General features: G+C 35.4%; 2 protein-coding genes and 1 pseudogene across 2 annotated transcripts; 2 read left to right on the top strand and 1 right to left on the bottom strand.

The window, feature by feature from the left end:
* Nucleotides 1-4018: 4018 nt before the first annotated feature.
* Nucleotides 4019-12601, bottom strand: LOC121980061 (cell division control protein 48-like; the record flags this gene model as incomplete). The annotated part of the gene is made up of 21 exons (XM_042532029.1): nt 4019-4398; nt 4596-4700; nt 5353-5412; nt 5519-5657; nt 5729-5913; nt 6051-6134; nt 6215-6337; nt 6997-7176; nt 7408-7477; nt 7555-7654; nt 7735-7810; nt 9560-9649; nt 9739-9840; nt 10417-10488; nt 10562-10735; nt 10804-10874; nt 10986-11134; nt 11668-11725; nt 11829-12048; nt 12235-12326; nt 12418-12601. Coding segments are annotated over 21 exons (2448 nt in total), but the record flags the coding sequence as incomplete, so codon positions are not given.
* A 2877-nt stretch (nt 12602-15478) lies between these two features.
* LOC121980060 (zinc finger BED domain-containing protein RICESLEEPER 2-like) lies at nt 15479-16775 on the top strand. The gene is made up of 3 exons (XM_042532028.1): nt 15479-16212; nt 16318-16660; nt 16758-16775. The coding sequence occupies exons 1-3, from the start codon at nt 15479-15481 to the stop codon at nt 16773-16775; spliced, it is 1095 nt and encodes a 364-aa protein (XP_042387962.1).
* A 1605-nt stretch (nt 16776-18380) lies between these two features.
* Nucleotides 18381-20087, top strand: part of LOC121980059 — a 57543-nt pseudogene continuing 55836 nt past the window's right edge.

Below are 20087 nucleotides of genomic sequence, written 5' to 3'. Positions count from 1 at the left end.
GACAAAAAGGGTATACATGTGGGTAAGATAAAGACTCCTGGGACGATTATGATGAATTGCTTAATAAACTCTGAAACATTTTGCCAACTCATGATTACGGAGGTTATGTGAGGTGGTATATAAAAAGGGAGTCCTCTCTGTAATGAAGGTACGATCACTGACATCTGTAACTCTACTCTCGCACATACATTCTAACGGTTCTTCATCCATTCGTTTGGACTGGGACTGACTTGAGCATCGAAGGGTCTTCGCCAAGGACTCCCCCTAGTTGCTAGCGCTGATATCTTGTTGGATCGTCTCCTTGTGCACAAGATCGAAGGAGAAGCTTCTTTTGGAGAGAAAGGTCTTTTGACGGTCAATCATTCATCCATCGTGCCCATCGCGTCATCTCCGCAAGTCTCAGACATGATCAATAAGTAATGCCTTCTTCTTTATCAGATTCATCGTAGATAGGTGCTGCCTCATGAGGTTCCTCCTCGACTTCTTCCTTAATAAGAGTAATAATATTGCGATTGAGATAATCTATAGCAAAGTGTCTGAATCCCTTGCATTTGAAACATGTCTTTTGATTGTTAGGACTATTTGGTTTAACAAAACTTGCATTGTTCTCCTTGCTTACAAACAACCTTTTGGTTCATCTCTTTTGATGTGTAGATGTTCTTGAAGTAGATGCACTCCTTCGATTAGAAGCACCACCACTTAAAGAGAAATGATCACCAAATCCTTTTGACTTTTTTTTTTGGTTTTCCACCTTGAGAGCCAACGTACATACATCATTATAAGACCAATATGATTGTAGCATGGACAACATTTCTAATCTTATATTGAAGTCCTCCAAGAAATCGAGCAATAGATTGTTCCTTTGGCTCCACCATATTGCACCTCATCATAAGATTTTTAAATTCAGCAATGTACTCTTCGACGAATAGATCCTTTTTCTTGAGATTATGATATTTGAGAAAAATATCTTGACGATAATTATCTTTTGCTTGCCTTCACAAGTTCGTTGCTTCTTTAGGTGCTTCCACCAAATAAAGGCATATTTCTTCAACTTTATGAATTTATGAAATTTCTTTGAATTCAAAGACTCTTTTAAGGGAGTTAATCCAATCAATGAATTTATTAGGATCATTTCTTCTATCAAAATCTAGGATGTCAACTTTAAAATCAAAAGATTTCTCATGAACATTATTCCTTCGATGCTTTTGACCCTGAGATGCATTATCGCTGGAATCATCATTTTGGTTGTCATGAAATGGATTAAAACTCATTTCTTGATTTGCATAAGTAACTTTTGATCCATGACCCTCAACATCATGCTCCAAAGGTTCGCCACGTGCAAGACGTTGCTTGAGTTATTGCACTTATCTCCTCAAGTCATCCAACTCAATATCACGAAGATCGCTTTGACGAGCTACAAGATCATCACCATTTGGCCTTTGTCTTCTACAATCAGCCATTGGGAACCTAGGCTCTAATGCCAACTTGACACCAAAAAGTGCAGAACAAATAGGAGGTAACGCAAGGCACACTCAATCATCACCACTCTAGAAAATCCACCAAATAGTTGAGAGAAATAACTAAGAAGATAAATCTTCTAACAAACTTAAAAGCTCAAATATATTTTAATCTCAAAAGCAATCTCTACCCCCAATAATATGAGACCAGATCTCTTGGTCCACAAAAAAGTGGACCAGGGGATAGACTACTAGCAGTTGTGGTCGAATCGTGGCTACGATCCGATCGTAATTGGTTGTGATCTCTCCCTGGGCTCATCGTCCTCATCAAGTTATAGTTTTAGTCGAGCGGGCGGCCGGAGGCCGCTGAAAGTAGGTAAGTGGCCAGGTTGCTGGGCCCTAAGCAGGGGGCGGCCTCCAGCCACCCGTTCGAACCCAAACTATAACCTAATGGGGACGATGAACCCAAGAAGGGATCGCAACTAATTACGGTAAGATCACAATCACGATCCGATCGTAATTACTAGCGATCCATCCCCTGGTCCACTTTTTTGTGGACCAAGAGATGTGCTCCCCAATAATACAAAGTAGAGCCTTTATAGGCGAGACTTGAAACAATCCTCCAAGGTCAATAAAAATCTATTAATTGCGATTTATATTTCCTAAGGCCTCATTAAACTAGGTTTATATTTTCTAAGCCGGGAGAATAATAGTAAGTAATGAAAGAATATATAGAGGTATCAAGGGCAACCTCTTAAAGTTCCAAGAAGATTATCAAGAATACCAAAAACATAGATTGACTATTTCCAATTCCCTAGCAATATATCATTCCCGAGCAATCGATCATGAGCAATATGTCTTTCCTAAGTAATATATCCTTCTCGAGCAACATTTCCAGCCTAACATACTTTAAAATGATCATAACTTTCAATATTAATATTATTTTTTAGCACTTTTTTTTGTTTGGGAAACTGGACATCAATAGCTTTCCAATGATATTTAACTTGTTTTATAATTTATTTCCAATAAAAGCATATTAATCTCAGAAGTTATTATTAAAATTTGAGATGTCTTCTAAAAACGTTTCTATGTCTCCATGTGTGATGGAATTGTTTTTGAATATATCATGGATGGTTTGTAATGTATTGTTGTTTGTGAATGTGATGGTTTTATGAATGTTAATGTATAATAAATGGTTTCTAATGTTAGATTAAAATTTTAATGTAAATAAGATTTAAATCACGGAATTAAGGGGTTATTATTGAAATTTTACCGTAATTTAGTGACATAATTTTATTTTCATCACTAATTTAACTGATTTTTATTTCTGTCTTTAAAGTTAACAACAGTAATAATTTTCCATCGCTAATGTTAGCAACGAGAAAAAAATTTCTTCTCTAACTTTAGCGACAGAAATTTGTTAATTACTGATGGAAATCGCTAATTACAGATTTTCTGATAGTGTTAACCTTGATTTGATATGCACACTGTTAGCTAATTAAAAACCTATCTACCATTCGGCGTCCTTACCACTTAGAATTCAAAATTAAAACACAATTTTATTGAATGTCTCTTCCATAAAATTGTGGTTTCAGTCATCTAGCTAGCATCTCTACACTTTGGCATACAAACAGACACCTATTCCTCACTTCCATCTGAACATTCAATCCGTTTCGATTGCAACGGGAATATACATGCATCACATATACTATCGTGGTAAAAGATGATTCGTTCATCCCAACGCTCCGTCAATTCGTCCCTACACTAACACGGATGAGAGAAATCACATGTGACTACTAGCCGCTAGTGCAAATGACCAAGACATGAGGGAGCATGCCCCAGGAGGTACCTCCATCTTCGAGGTCCTCGGAAGGGACTGCTCCGTGGAGCTCTGTCTGCCAACCGCATGTCGTAGCTCATATTTCCTGCTTGGTTAAATTCTCAGACCCAGCATGTCCAAGTTTCGCACCACAATCCAAGTCTACTTCCTACTCGACTTGTGTCTAGACAGCCCTGTACGTTGTCACAATTCTTATCACTATTTGGCATACCTTGCGCACCTGCTCAATAGGTTAGATCAATCCTTATGCCCAACTTTACAATCAAGTTTAGGGGACTATCACTTTGCATATTCATCCACCTATCATTCTTACAACAATCCAAGGGTTATGCCGTCGACGACAACAAGCTCTCCCCATGATTGGTAGGCTAATGTTCATTATCTGTTAGCTTTTGGAATCCATAAGATCTAGAATGGATGTGCTTGGAAGAAGATTTTTAGCTTCGGATGCGTAACCAACCCTCTCTGGATCAATATCTAGTTGGTCGTACCACAGTCATTGCACAGTATGCTAGTGGAGAATCCAACACCAATGTTTACCGACACTGAATAACGAGTGACGACATGTTGCTTCTTATCAAATAAAGTAACTAAGAACAAACTGTCTTTTCACGTAACTGTCATCTCAAGTATCATGTTTGATCAGATATCGACAGCAATACTATAAGACACCTCAGACAAATTAAAAAAAAAAAAAAATTGAAAGAATAAGAAAGCTAAATGAAGTTGAAGTTGTCGACACAGTCTAATCACGAATGTTAACACTTGTTGTAACTTTGTATACACTTGGAAATGCATTCCAACAAAGAGGTTCTCCCTACTTAAATTAGCCTAAATTAGATAATCAAAATAAATATATAAGAATGCCGCAACACGCGTATGTTACACGAGAATTTGACGAAGCGCTTGCCTATGATGGCCACCGATCCTCAGATTTTTCCAAGGAAGAGCTTTCAAAATGAAGAGCTGTACAATGCACTGAATTTGCTACATGAAATAGCTGAGTGGCTTTTTCTTCCTCGAACCACCTTCACCGTACAGTTCGTTCCACTGGAGTAGCTCGCTCATATTTGAGGATTCAGATGAAACACTAGCACAAACCTACGATCCACAATCATAGGAGGAACATCCATACATTAGTTTCGCAAATCAGCGAAAAGGTAACGATAAGATCATGTCATACCACAGGAAAACAAAAGGGAGCTATAGCTTTTAGAGAGAATGATTAAACCGGTTAAAGATCAAGTGACCACGGTTTAACAAAATTGAGAGCACACAGAACATATCGAAAAAATTACCTGTTCATGTGCGTGTCTAAAGTCGTCCATTCTTAGAGCACGAACATCATCACTACTGTGCAAGACAGGTAAGGGTCTACCCTCAGCTAATGCAACATCTTTCTCCTGCAGAATTGCATGCTTTTGAGCAGAATTAATACAGCATGCATCAAAAGAATTTGCCGTGAGAAAGAAACTGAAAAAAGGAGGTGGTATAACCACATAATTTCAGGAGGAAAAGGATGAAGTGGCAATCAACAGCCGAAGGAATCCTTATAATATAGTAGGCAAGAGATAGTTGATTATCCAGTGGTGAACTGAAATCCAAGTCGCTCTAAGGAATATATTTCTGAATTACATACATCAAACCAAATGTTTTAAAGTTTATGGAAAAAAACATAATCAAACACCTTGTCAAACAGAATTTTGTATCATCATACGAAGTTCTGCATTTTGGGTGAATGAAAAACAAATTCAAGATCTAATCTACACCAAAATGTGGAACGTATGTAAGATTACAAGAAACCACTTCCTGCTGAAAGTTTGCATTTTATCTTTAATCCAAAATCAAATATGTGAAGCCTTCAAAAGACAAATTAGTTTAAGAAGAACAGAGGCATTATTCGGGCAATCAAGCATGGAGATTCAAGGTGCAAAAGCACAGGACAAAAGTATGTCAAGATCAAGAAAAACTGGTTGCAATTGAGATGAATAAAAAGTCTAGAGCAAAAAAAAGCAAAAATAGTTTGAAACCAAGTTCTTGTCAGTTTTAACGCACCTTTCTTTCCTTTTCAAGAATCTCTCTAATGGGGCGATGTGCTGCAGCGACACAAAGATTCTGAGATAAACAAGTTCTACAACGTTAGTATTTCTATCCATAAAATGAAGAAAAAGAAAAATCAAAATTCCAACAACCACCGCAGTAGACACTAGCAAAAACAGACCTTAAGATCACTTCCTGAATACCCATCAGTCATACTTGCAAGAACTTCCATATTGGTATCTGGAGCTAAATCTTCTCTTGCCAATATTACCTTGAGTATTTTTTCTCTATTGTGACAATCTGGAAGGTTTACCATTAATCTGTGGACCGAGTAAAAATATGAGATGAAAAAGCTTATTCATTACATAGCAGAAAAGTGTGCTAATTTTACCTTCGTGGGAGCCGCCTTATGACAGCCTCATCAAGGTCAAATGGCCTATTAGTTGCAGCTAACACCAAAACACGTTCCTTATCTTTAGTGCGTAAACCATCCCAATTGACCATAAACTCATTTTTCATCTTCCGCATGGCTTCATGTTCTCCAGGATTTTCACGCCTCCCAAGCATGCTATCAACCTAAAAGCAGTAAGAATGAGAAATTTTTAGTTAGAGGAAGAGCAGAAAGAAGATCAACAATTTTTGTTCCATGGAGAATGATTTCAGCAGCTAAGAGTAGCATAACAAGTGAAGAAACAAAAGCAAACTTGACTAACCTCGTCCACAAAAACAACACTAGGAGCAATTTTACTTGCTAGGGAAAAGACTGCTTTTACATATTTCTCCCCTTCACCAAACCACTGTTTCAAAGAAAGATTTAGAAATGGCCAGAACATTAAAAAAATTGTAAAGTTTAGAATATTATAGTTTTAAAGTCAACCTTTGAGCTTATGCTTGACATCGATACATTGATGAAGTTGGCACCAGCTTCAGTTGCAACAGCTTTAGCAAGCATTGTTTTCCCAGTCCCAGGAGGACCAAAGAGCAGTATCCCCTTACATGGCTATGACAAATATTCCTATCAGTAAGACAAAACTAACAAATATATATGTGAACACAAATTACAAAATTGGCATGGAAAATTATCAAATACAAGAATACAAAGTTTAATGTATTTAAATCGTGCTAACAAGATAATTATCTAAACTGGCACGACCTTTATTGAGAATATAAAAGTATAAATGGGAATTTTAAGCTTTTTGGATTCATGAAAATTGAAAGGGTTCCAGACTTGGGATCTTGCTAGCCTAAGAAGATACTGCTAGTTAAATTTAGTTTGTTCGCATGTATAATTTAGGCCATTGCAGCTAGTAGTCACCCACCAAGATCTGAAGGGGAATGTTAGCATATAAGGTACTCTATTGAGCTCACCGATAACATAACAGCATAAGTTTTGAAGCTGGGAAAAGTATTGACTTATCAAATCATGATATCTTCATCTTTTTCATAGAAATCCATGATTGTTTATATAGGTTTCTTGATTTCCGATTCATCATCAGTCTCTATCACATAACAATTGAGTAAAAGAAGGATGACATAAATGAAAAAGAGCAAGTATGGATTATAGAAGAAAACAAAAAGTGATATGGACTATAAGAATTCTTAATTTGCTAAAAGTTAATAATAATAATAATAATAATAATAATTAAAATAAAATAACACCTTTGTCAATTGCCCTCTGCAGAACAATTCTGGTCTTTGCAATGGAAGCATCACCAACTCCTTCAATGTGTCCTTCACATTCTCTAAAGCTCCAATATCATCGAATGTTACACCAATATCATTTGGAGGAATGACATCAGCAAGAAGTCGTTTTTCAAATTCATTTTCCGTAACCACATCCTGAAATAGAAGAGAGACCTCAGGAAAGACAACTCAAATATTGGCCATCATATGGGAGAAAGATTTGAGCGTTAAATGCCATCAAAAATAACACCTCATCAAATATTTCATCAGTTTAGATTAACATAGTGAAGGAATAAAGGCATTTAGCTTGATAAATTGCATCAGCAAGAAGAGACATGCAAATAATATCTTTGAAAAAAAAAGCATAAAGAGAGCTAGTCATCTCACTTTAAGTGATTTCTTTGTACCCTTGGAATCACTTTGAAGGTTTTGCAACACAGACAGACCATATTGGACGCTGAAGGTTCATAACACCAATAACAGTCAGGCAAATAATTCTTGGAATCTAATGCAATGTGAAAACAATAAAGACACCTTTCACTTGAAAGAACCAGCTTAGTTTTCTTTGGAGATGCTTCAAACGTGTTGTTATTCAGGTGGTGGCTAAGGGCAAAACCAATTATTCTATCAACACCTGAAAAGATATCAGATTGAAGATAATCTGAAGGAACTAAAAACTGGTGAAAGAATTTCGAATATAAAAAAGACACTCACTTTCACTTGAAAGTGTTTGATCCTTTATGCAGATCTGGTCAAGCTCATTGCATTCAAATCCAATGCGATTCAAAAACTAGAAATTTGTAGAAAATGTCAGAGTAGAAGGTGCAACAAATAATACAACTAACATAGAGTCAACAACAGATAATAATTATATGAATTCAGTATGAAACCCAAGCAATGTATAAGATGCAAAATACTGTATTAAACCCGAGCAATGTATAAACAAACAATAGCAAGAACCTTTCTATCTGTTTAACCCATTTTATCTTTCAGAGGGAGGGTCCAACCATTTAGCTATAAATAAAACTCAGACAAACATCCAGATCATTTTGTGTTCTTCATAGAAAAATTTCCCAGATCTTCCAACAATTTACTTCATGGCAATAATCCAACTATCCAAGATCATCAAATATCACAAAGATGAACCATATCCTGCAATGCACACATTTTCATTCTCTTCAATCTTCTTTCTTAACCTTGATTAGATTTCAAACCCACCACCACTTCCATGTATGTATCTAAGCTAATTGTAATCTTCTTTAATTAGTTTCTCCATCTTTCCTTCATACCTTGATATCAATCTGAGGAACCTTTTGGTCTTCAGTTTTCATGATGATCATACACAATATGATAGGCTAAATATCAACAGGCATTAAACACATTGGTTGATAAAAGTTCAAAAGTACAACAAAATGAGCATGAAGCTAATATTAGATGGCCTAGGTGTTCGAGAGTTAAATGCTTGACAGCAATAATAATTGTAATATCTAAATGGAAAAACAGCTTCACTTTTTGACAAAAGTATAACAATACTTGTGAAATCGAGTAGCTTCATGTATACAGGCAAATGCTAGTTTATTGACTTAATTTCCAAGTGTCAAGACAACTTATTGAAAAATTCAATAAGTTGTCTTGACACTGGAAATTTCAATAAGTTGTCAAGACAACTTATAAAAATGTAAAATTAACTGCTGACAAACAGGTCAGATTTTTTATTTTAATTCAGAAATGTCATCTGCAAATGCCAATTTGAGAAAATTTAACATAACAGTCGGCATACTTAAAACACTAAAACTGGTGGGAATTGTAATTCTAGGAGATGAAATTAGTATTGATGAAATCATTAAGTATAGCCAATTGAAATCTCCATATAGAGAGATAGATAGATATTATGACTTCCCACAAGGATTTATGAAAACATCTACACATCCTAAACAATAGAACTTCATCCACAATGAACTTTCATTAAGGTCACTGGACAAGAAATTAAATTGGATCTGGATTTTCTCAGTAAGACTCGTGCAACCTCAAAACTGCTTGAGGGATAAGGAAAGCACATATTCCTATCCAAATAGCAGCAATGCAGGGAAGGGAAAGCATGAAGGATGACAGCAAGCAGAATGGAGTCAGAAATGGAGGACCTACATAAGGTCTATCAAATTATAGATCACCTCTGAAGAGTTGATGCTTTGGTACAACTCTTCAGCAGAATCTTAAGTTCCTAATGCTTTTAAGGTATACAGAGGAGACAAATTGTTCTGCAATCTGCATAGATGTTGGATGCAAACAACTTCAGGATTACAATGACACAATAACAATTAGCAATCACAAGTTGGCCACACATCCCAGGTATTTGGGGATGGCTACGCATCTTATTCTTCCATGATGACGTAGAAAGGCATATCTAACATCCATGAAAATTCCTTTAAAATATAGCTGTATAATACAAAAACTTTGATAAAACAAAAATTAAAGGAAAATAAGGCATATAAATTGTTTGTTAAAAAGTTATAGGATCTTGCCCAAAATAATAACTTACAGAACGGATGCTCTGAATGTTGGACTTGGCCTTAAGTGTTTCAACATCATTGTCCAATATCTTCTTCCATTCAAGAACTTTACCTTCATCCTGACAATTTTAAACATAAATGATTTTATGCCCAAAGTGGAAGAAAAATTTCTTTAGAATTAGCACAGCAAATCTTTAAACCAATATACCTGCGGTGGCTGGATGATGATCCTATTAGGAAAAAGTTTTGTGAGTTGCTTTACTGTTTTTGAATTTTCTTTGCTTCTCTCATGCAGCCTACTGAAGCAATCCTGGCATTTCACCAAGTTAAAAGTTAGAAAACAAGAAAATGTGTATGTGGCTAAATGAGAAAAACCTCAGAGGGAAAAGTTCTCAAAGTATGCAGAAAGCAGACTCCTACCATCAGTATATTATGTGTATGTGGCTAGATATAATATAAATATGTATATTATTAATATATAATAAATATATAATAGAAAGAGGAGACTAAAAAAAAGGGGGAAGCTCCCACCATACGTGATCCCAGGAAGGATCCATTGTACGCAGCTTTACTCTGCTTTTTGCAAGAAGTTATTTTCATATACGAACCCGTGACCTTTAGGTCACAAAGCAACAACTTTACCGTTGCACCAAGACTCCCCTTCAATAGAAAGAGGAGACTATTTTATTAAAATGAATTAACAGTTCCAAGTAGAGCAAATGTGAGATTATCAAAATTTTGGTGTTAATAAGATGCTCATGGGTTGCATGAATGAGATTCCCATGAGCATATGAAACCTTTGGCAATCCTACAAAATGCCATGAACTACGTACATATAATGCCCAATAACAACATGTACAAAATTTTTGTTGAAGGAAAATCATACCGGCAAGGCAAAATCAAATAGTGTAGTTTGGTTGCCTCCCAATTTTGTGAAAAGAAGACCACCAGGATGTGACTGCCATGTATACAGAGTTAACATTGTCAGGTGATGCAGTTAAATAATCACACAAGTAACCACAAAAACCTACCTTCTCTTTGCGGCTATCCACCTGGGTATTCGAGCAAACAATAAGAACACCTGGCGACAAAGAGTCCATCCTAACCTTCATAGTAACGTATGAATCTACACCGCCAGCAACAGATTTATCAATGTCTTTCAAGAAGACTATTAAAGGACCACGCTGACATTCTTCAGATATAACCTGTATATAAAAAAAAAAATCAGTAAAGGAATAGACAAGAAACTACCACTCCAGAAATTAGGAGCCACCTCAAATAATTCATTTATGGCTGATCTTCCTGAATCCTCCCGTGAAGAAATATCTAGCCGGAGTGCATCCGCTGAATCAGCGAAAAAAGTAGAAGATACCAGGAGTTTCATTAATATTTTTTTGGTAAAATCTACATAAAATCAACTATGCAACAAAATTTAGCTGGATGCAGGACATATACCAACACAGAAGAAACCATGGTGTTCTTCACAAAGGCCCCCAAGGTCATTGCCTTCAGGAATATGCTTATCAAATCTAACTCCAACCTTGGCAGATAAATTTTCTTCAAAAACAAGTAATACTTTTCCACGATAACCATAATTCGGGCCTCTGCATGTAATCAAAATGGGAGAGAATAATAAAAGGAGCTTAGCTCTTAAATTATCATTGCCAAGATATAAATGTGAAGCCAACCAGATTTGTTAATTAGCACATCCAGATGAACACAAACTAAAGTAAAAATTTTAATAGTATCTTGGATGGAAATCATTTCTATAATTAGGCTGATTGAGTTGATGATAGATGCCTGAGTTTATCATCCTGAACAAATGAGCAATATACAGCATTCTGTCCTGAATCCAACAATTAAGATGCATCAGCTTACTCATCTCAGTTTGATAAAAGAAATGTGTGAAGCAACATTGCATTACATGTTCTTTAAATTGTTTATTCGATGCCAAAATATAAACACTTGAGGGGAAAAAAGCAGCAATCCCTTCAGCAGAAGGCATAGGACCAAGAAACATACTTATCCCAAAAGGAAATTTAAGATAACAATAAACAAGGTAAAAAACAACCTAAGCAGAAGCACAATAGAGAATATAGTTTAACCAAAAATCCATTAGAGCATGAAAAACACAAACCTTGGACCCTGAGGAACTTCTGATGATTGTGATGGACCTACATACTTCACTCTGTCACCTAGATGATTAAAACATTCATTATTATGGGCAATGGAATGAAATGATTGTCTCAAAACTTGAAATGCTGTGACCGTAAATTTAAAATTTTAAGAAAAAATTACCTTTCTTGTAAGGGTAGAATTTCAAAGAGGAAGCAAGAGCATCTTGCTTAGATAGAGATCCGTGATCAAATGCAGATGCCTCCATAATATCAGCCTCAACACTAGAAACTGGTCTCTTGTGTTGCAAACAAGCAGATAATCCAGCATGTTGTTTGTCAAGAAGACTTGCCTTATCAAGTTTCATAGCTTCCTTAAAGGACTCAGCATTTGAAGATGATCCCTGAAACAAATTGCCAGAAACATCAAGTATTCCATTAGAAACTCTAGTTGAATTATCCTTTTAATGCTAGACTCTAAACAGAGCCTGGTTAGGTAAGAATAAGTGAACATTCACATAAATAATGTAAGTACAAGACACTAAGAGCAGGACTGAATCACAAATAGAAAATCAATGGGAGATGCTTACACCGAATAATGTGAGACAATCTACAATGAGCACTCTAGCACCAAACTCCTTAGCAAGAGCCTTTACCAGAGTTTCCTGATAGATTTCAGATCCTATCCATGGATTGGCAGAACATGCATGTGTTAGTTGGACATCCAAAACATGTGGTATAAACACTAAACATCAGAAGAAAAAAATGCGAACCTAGTGGACCGGACAATAGAATACGTTGGCTCAACGATGATATTTCATTTGTATACTTCAAGAACCCCTTATGTTTTAGGTGAACAGATGCACAAGCAAGAAGAGGCCGCTTTGTAGTCTCACTATTAATGGTAACAAAATGAATGATTTGTCCAACAATTTCATAAATACAAGTCACAAAAAAAAATAATCACAAAGCATCTTTAATCCCTGTGAAATAGTTGATGATAAAGAATGAAGCCCAACAAAGTGCTATACCACACTTTAAAATAAAATCTAACAAGAAAGGATGAATGAGTTTAGGTTATACTACTAAACTGTAAATTCATCATACATGATTTTTACTAATGTTTAGGTAAAGCTGAGATAAGAAAATACATTATCACAAATCCCACGATCTTCTTCCACTATTCCGGCACACACACACACACACCCAGACACCGCTCCTACTGCCTCCTCTTACTCGAGCTTTTCTTTACCTTTATCTGCAGTATAAGAAATGCAATTCTGTAAGTGAATGCTTAGTAAGTACCATCTACTCACAAAACAATGCATTAAAAAGGAAAAACATGCTTTGCAAAACTGTTTGAAGAAATACAAAACATGCACTCAATAATTACTCATGCTAAAACCCATAATTTGGAAATATGTACATGGCATGTATTTTTAAATAGACTCATCATGCAAACATCAACATTTTTAAATAAGATTATTATGAGATGTCAACATAAAACCATGTTTGTATTGAAAAGAAGTAATGAAAATCATAAACCTTGTCATACAATAGAGTTCATCAAAACTGCACCTTATAGTCTTTAATTCCCAAATTTAAGAATGTTTTCACTTAAAAATAATAATCAACCTGCTTTGGGCCCGGCATTGTACCACTTTGCACGCACCCTTAATAAGATCCGAGGTAGTTAATCACAAACCTATTAAGGTACTACTAGGCGATTTAGGGGCCTAGAGGCGATCTAGGAGCCCACCCATGGACCTTGTGTCCAATACAATGCCACATCAAAGTAAAATACTTTCTTTAAATATCGCTTTCTTATACTTTGCACTTACTTGTCATTTAAATAAGCACCCTATGTGCGCTTAATCCCCCACACTTATAGGGAAGCACTTTAGAGCACTTGAATATGCTTCTTAGCTCCAAAACTAAATGGGAAGCAATTCAAGATACTCTAAACACGCTCTTAATCCCAAAACTTTGGGGGGTCTCTTACATATCATAGCGTTTATCTGCTTTAACATACAATAAACATATCATAACTTGTATCTTCCTTAACATGCTTAAAGACATATCATAACATGTAACATCGGAGCAACTCATACTGCAGGTGAGAGATACTTACATCCTTTTGCTATTTCTTACTCTTACACCGTAAGGGTTAGGGAGAACGACCTCTCTTGTATGCCTCATCCTCCGAATAGACCTTCCCACATGTTCCACTTCCTTGGGAGAATTCTCCTCTTAGATTCTCCCCTTGAAAATCTTGAAAACGTGGAACCCTAGGGTTCTTGGCCGAAAATTGCAAAGGGAAGGAGAGGAAATTCGACTAGGGAGGAAAGAGGAAGATGAAAAGCTAGGTTTTCATATCTTTTTTCCCTTTTATACTAGGTGGAAGTTGAAGTACTTTTTCACACAAAATCTATTTATAATCAATTGTTTTATATTCCTAATGTGATGCATTACCACCACCCCAATGACAACTTCAACTAATCTTAAATAAAAGGTCTTGGGTTCAATTCTAGCCCAAGGCTATTTATAAATCTATTCTTATTACACGCTGGAGGCTGGTAAGCAGAGTCAGTGATTGGATTGTTGGCTAACACAATCGGTTTCAGGGTATTAGTTGAATTTAAATTACACTGAACAAAATTCATTTATCTGTCAAGATGACCTTAGCAGATAATCTCATGCTGTCAACGGGATTGGTTTCTGCCAAGTGCTGAAGGCAGTCTGCACAGTGGAGACAAAGCGGGCTGAGAGATCAGGTGGGCAGGTCGACCGAGCAGGAGGTTCGTGCAAGCAGATCAACCGAGCGAGTAGAGCGGCTGATTAGATCAAGCGACCGATCAACCAAGTGGTTGATCGGGCAGATCAGCGGAGTGGCTGAGCAAGTTGAGCGACCGACCAAATAGTACGGTCGAGCGAGTGTGGAGCCGAGCGGTCGAGTGAACAGTACGATCGAGTCACATACAGAGCACAGAGTTTGATTGGGTAGAGCAGCAGTCCGATCAGAGAGGCCGACGGAGCTAGGGATGACAATTTCACCCGAATCCAACGGAGAATCCGATATTCGACCCAAATGGAGGAGGATATGGAGGTAATTTTTATACCCGATTAAATAATTGGGTATTCGAGTATGGGTATTTTCGGGTATGGGTATGGAGGCGGATGTTATAAGATCCTACCCATACCCTACCCGATACCCGATATATATATATATATATATATATATATATATATTATATATTATAATCTGTTAAAATTTAGAAACATGCAGTTGACACTTTTATCTATGTATATTATATATATATATATATAATATTATATTATATTGTAATCTCTATTAAAATTTCGAAATGTGCAGTACTGCAGTTGATACTTAATGTATATTATATTACATATAAAGTTATAAACCCTACCAGGGTAAATTTCGAAGTCGAAGAGGAGATTTTCTTTTCTGAGTTTCTCTCGAAGTCGGTCGACGCCTCGATGGGGTGAGAGCGAATAAGCAAGACAAGGAAGACGCTGTGGAGACTCAAAAGGTTTGTCCTTGCTTCCAACTCCACCTCTATTTTGGATGAAAAGGAGCAGTCATCTCATACTCTTAGTTCATCGAATACTATTTAGGGTTTATGGCCGTCAAGGTTTTTTTTTTAATGATTTTGACTTTTTTATTTTATTTGAAAATAAAAGGCCAAAGATGAGAAAGGTTAATGATTATTCCATTTATATGTAGTTTGAATGAGAAAGTATTATTGTTTTCTTTATGTTATCTTTTCTTTTCATTTTTAACATACATTACAACATCATATTTAGGTCTATAAAATGAATCCAGTAGATCCTACAGTAGAAAATGAAGTGCCACTATCTAACGTAAATCATGAAGTTCCACAAATTTCTGAAGTAAATAATGAGGTTCCACAAGATCAACCAAATATGACATCTGTTGCTGTTGATGCTTCTCTTAGTACTGATGCTTCTCCTAGTGCAATAGGAACGAGAAAGTTAACATCTAATGTTTGGAATCATTTTCGAAGAAAGAAAGTTAATGGAATGGATAAGGCAATTTGCAATTATTGTGAGAAACCTCTTTCTGGCAATCGTAAACATGGGACAACACATTTACGTGAGCATTTCAAAATTTGTCCAAGACGAACTGTTAGTGATATAAGGCAGAAAATACTAATTAAAGAGAAAAACAAGGGAGATTTTGTTATTAAAAGCTTTCAATTTGACCAAGAAACCTCAAGGTGCATGCTTGCTAAAATGATAATTTTACATGAGTATCCATTAACAATAGTGGAGCATCATGGATTTCATAAGCTTTTAGCAAGTCTTCAACCTTTGTTCAAGGTTCCATGTCGCAATACCATTAAGAGTGATATATTGAAATTGTATGATTATGAAAAGACAAAAGTATTGAGCTTGTTGGAATGTAATAAAGGTAGGATTGCTTTAACCACCGACATGTGGACTGCATCTAATCAGAGGAAGGGATTTTTGGCTTTGATAGCTCATTTCATAGATGATAATTGGACTTTGCAAAGTCGTATTTTGAGGTATACTTTCTTTTTGTCACTCAAATATGCACTATTTTTCATATTTTTTATGTTTTTAATTGAACAAATACTTAAATATCTACACTATTTTTTTGCATTATATAGGTTTGCTTATGTTCGCTCTCCACATACTTCAGAAGTCCTTGCTAATGTGATAGTTAAGTCTATGATGGATTGGAATATTGATAGGAATATATCCACCATTACTGTTGATAATTGCTCTACTAATGATTCTCTTATAAACAATGTGTTGCATAAACTTGATCATTCTACACTTATGCTAGGAGGGACTTTATTTCATATGCGTTGTGCTGCTCATATTTTGAATTTAGTTGTCCAAGACGATTTGGATGTCATTGCACCTAGTGTTGAGAAAATTCGTGAAAGTGTTGCATATTGGAGAGCATCACTTAAAAGAGAGCAAAAGTTTGATGATGTGGCACGGATAGTAGTACACAATATGAATGTTAAAAAATTGGTGCTTGATTGTAAAACCCGTTGGAACTCAACATATTTGATGCTCATAACTGCTATATCTTTTAAAGATGTGTTTGCTCGTCTGAGATTTCGTGATTCATCTTATAAATGTTTTCCAACAGAGGAGGAGTGGTTGTTAGCAGAAGAAGTATCTCAAATATTGAAAGTTTTTAATTCTGTGACTGAAATATTTTCTGAAAGAAAGTATCCCACAACAAATATTTTTTTCCTAAGGTTTGTGAAATTAAAGCTTCATTGTTAAAGTGTGTCACATCTCCTAATAAGGTTATTTCTTCTATGGTTGATCGAATGCTTTCCAAATTTGAGAAATATTGGTCTAATATTCATGGAAGTATGGGAATAGCTAGTATTTTAGATCCAAGATATAAGTCAAAGTTGGTGGAGTATTATTTCAAAAGAATACAGGGAGAGATTGGCTTTAAAGAACCTCTTAGAAGGATTCAAAAAATGTGTTATGATTTGCTTGAGGAATACACAGATAATAATGGTCATGCTAGTGTTGAAAAAAGGTCAATGGAGACTAGATTGCATACAAGTACAGATGATTTTTTGGATAGTTTTGATAAAGAAGTAGCACTTGAGTGTGACATTAATACTGATCTGAAGACCGAGCTAGATCATTATTTAGAAGATAAAGTGTTGTCGAGAAATGTGGATTTTGACATATTGGAGTGGTGGAAGACTAATGGAACCAAATATCCCACTTTGATGAGGCTAGCACGAGATATACTTGCCATTCCAATATCGACTGTGGCTTCAGAATCTGCATTTAACACAAGTGGTAGATTGGTGAGTAATCATCGAAGCAGGCTTCATCTGAAAACCATAGAAACATTGATTTGTGTTCAAAGTTGGTTATCAAATGAGAAACAAGGTAATATAAATTGCAAATTAGTTTTCATTATTTTTTGTATGAAAATATTCTTCTTTTATAATCCCTGATAATGATTTATCTTTTTCATTAAATTTTGTAGCTACAAGTTCACAAGAAACAAAAGCATATTACTCTTCAGTCGAATATTATGAGGATACTATTGATGTTGATGGGGTAAGTTTTTAATATAACTTAAGTTCAATAAATTTAATACTATTGGGTCAATTATTTATGTTTTTTATTATTTTATATTTTTACATGGTACTACAATATCAAGTGATAAAGAAAGTTATGATTAATTCAAAGTTGAAACTGATCTATTTTGCTTTTTGAATAATGTTTAAATATGATTAAATCAGGAGTAACATATAGATACTTAATATGTTTTTGTTGAATTATATTTTTTTGGGATATGATGTGAATTCTAATATACTTTTGGGATATAATGTGAATTTTAATATATTTTTGTTGATCACAAAGCTACAAGTTTGGTGGATTCCTCATAGTGAAACTTTTACGATAATCGCAATATCGCATTCCAGAAGCTGCACTAATGGCAAGGTCATATCTTCCAAGAAAAGTATCAGAAATTGTATCATTTTGGAAATAAAATACAAGTAGTAAGTCTTCATCTTGATAGAAATTGTGAAATAAAATAGATCTCATAAAGTTACAGTATAACTGGCATTGCCTTAATTCTTATTGTGCTTCTCAGATTTGTGTGTTTCTGAGTGTTGGATTAGGATTTGTGAAATTAACTTTTACCATTACAAAATGTACATCTGCAGATCGAAAAGTGAAAATGGGTCGTGGAGTTAGCTGCTGAGGGGGTCAAGTTCTCTTGGCTACCTATTTGGTAGTGGTGAGGCTCCTAAATCTGTTGGAGAGTCTGCTGAACCTGTTCAGAAGCCAGCTTTTAAATCTACTGGAGAGCCTGCTGAACCTCTTCAGAAACCAACTCCTGCAACACAAGTTGATAACAAGCAGATCCTTGCTGGTATCCAAGGGAATCTAGCAAACAACTACCAGCGAGCTGATGGGCAGAACTGTGGAAACTTTATCACGGTAAGCATTCCTCACTTAGATCCCTATAGTTATCAGAAGAAGCTTACATTTTGCATGGAATATATATTTGGAGAATTTTTAGGTTATAAATTCATTATTGATGAGATTTTGCATGGAAAAACACTGTGTATAATTAGCTATATGTTCTTTAGCATTTTATGATTTATGAGATTCTTCATTTATATCTAACTTGTTGACTTTACTGTATCCGTATAACCTATTATAGTTATTATTTGATTTTCTATATCATTTTTGAAATCTATTACTCTTGATTTATATTTCTCAGTTGACGGAAGTGGTAAATAGAGCTGTTTTGAAACAAGTTCTTCTGCGATTCTCCACATCTGAACAAATGTAACCCAATCCTAGTCAATTATGTTTTTTGAGTTCACACTAATAATATGCTCACCACGAACACTTAAATATGTAAAATATAGTTTTGGCATTTTGACTTGATCAAAGAATTTGAATATTACCTATTTTATTTGTTACAACATTAAAAATTTTGAAATGAATATTTTGTTGTCAGACCAACATGATGAAGAGAGGAGCACAAAAGTTTAGTAATGGATAGAGGGCAATGACTTCCACTTGGCAATATTTTTTATTAGTCACTCTCTGCTCCACTCTTCGTGTCATTTTCAAGTCTCCAAGAGGGGATGATATCTTTTTTTTCATCGTCTTGCACTCTTTCCAGTCTCTCCACTCGTATAAAGAGATTGCCTTTATTTTGATAATGGGTTGTGTTTAATTTGAGGGTTTAGGTTTAGTGATATGCTGAGTAATTTTAATGGGTTGGATCCATTTTTAGATCACACATACAAATTCTGAACAGTATGGTTCTAATAGCAAGCGGTCAGGGCGACCACATATGTAGAATATGTAGTTGCTTGGGGGCTTTTTAGATAAGCCATCACATTGCATGTGTATTGTGTAATATAATGCACCTCAAGGCTGTTCAAATCCCTAGGCGTGCTAGGTAAGTGCATATGCAGGCTAACCAACCCTTTTGATTATATATTTTGAAACGAGCACACTATGGAAGTTGAAATAGGTCAAGATTCTTTCTCAGCAACATAGTGCTTCCTCTGTCATCCCATGTAAACAATCCTAAGCTTTCCCTCCCCCTTCCACTCTCCCCCCTCTAAGAAATATACAAGAAACTTTGTTCACAATTGTTGAACATGTTAGCTAGAGCCCTAGAGTCAATCATTTGATGATTGTATTATGGACTTATTGTATCATATTTTTATATTAATAAATGCATTTGTTTGGTTATTATACTTACTTGTATTGGTGCTAAATAAACTAAGTATAATAACGTCCTTGAATAGAAGGTTCTTACCTATATCAATCGATTGGTTGAATCGATAGTGAGATGATATAGGGAACACTACTCTTAATCATTCCTAGTCGAGTATTAACATTCAGGGACAAT

The sequence above is a fragment of the Zingiber officinale genome, chromosome 5A (assembly GCF_018446385.1).
Source record: "Zingiber officinale cultivar Zhangliang chromosome 5A, Zo_v1.1, whole genome shotgun sequence".
NCBI classification, from domain to species: Eukaryota; Viridiplantae; Streptophyta; class Magnoliopsida; order Zingiberales; family Zingiberaceae; genus Zingiber; species Zingiber officinale.
This window is presented reverse-complemented; position numbering and strand designations above follow the sequence as displayed.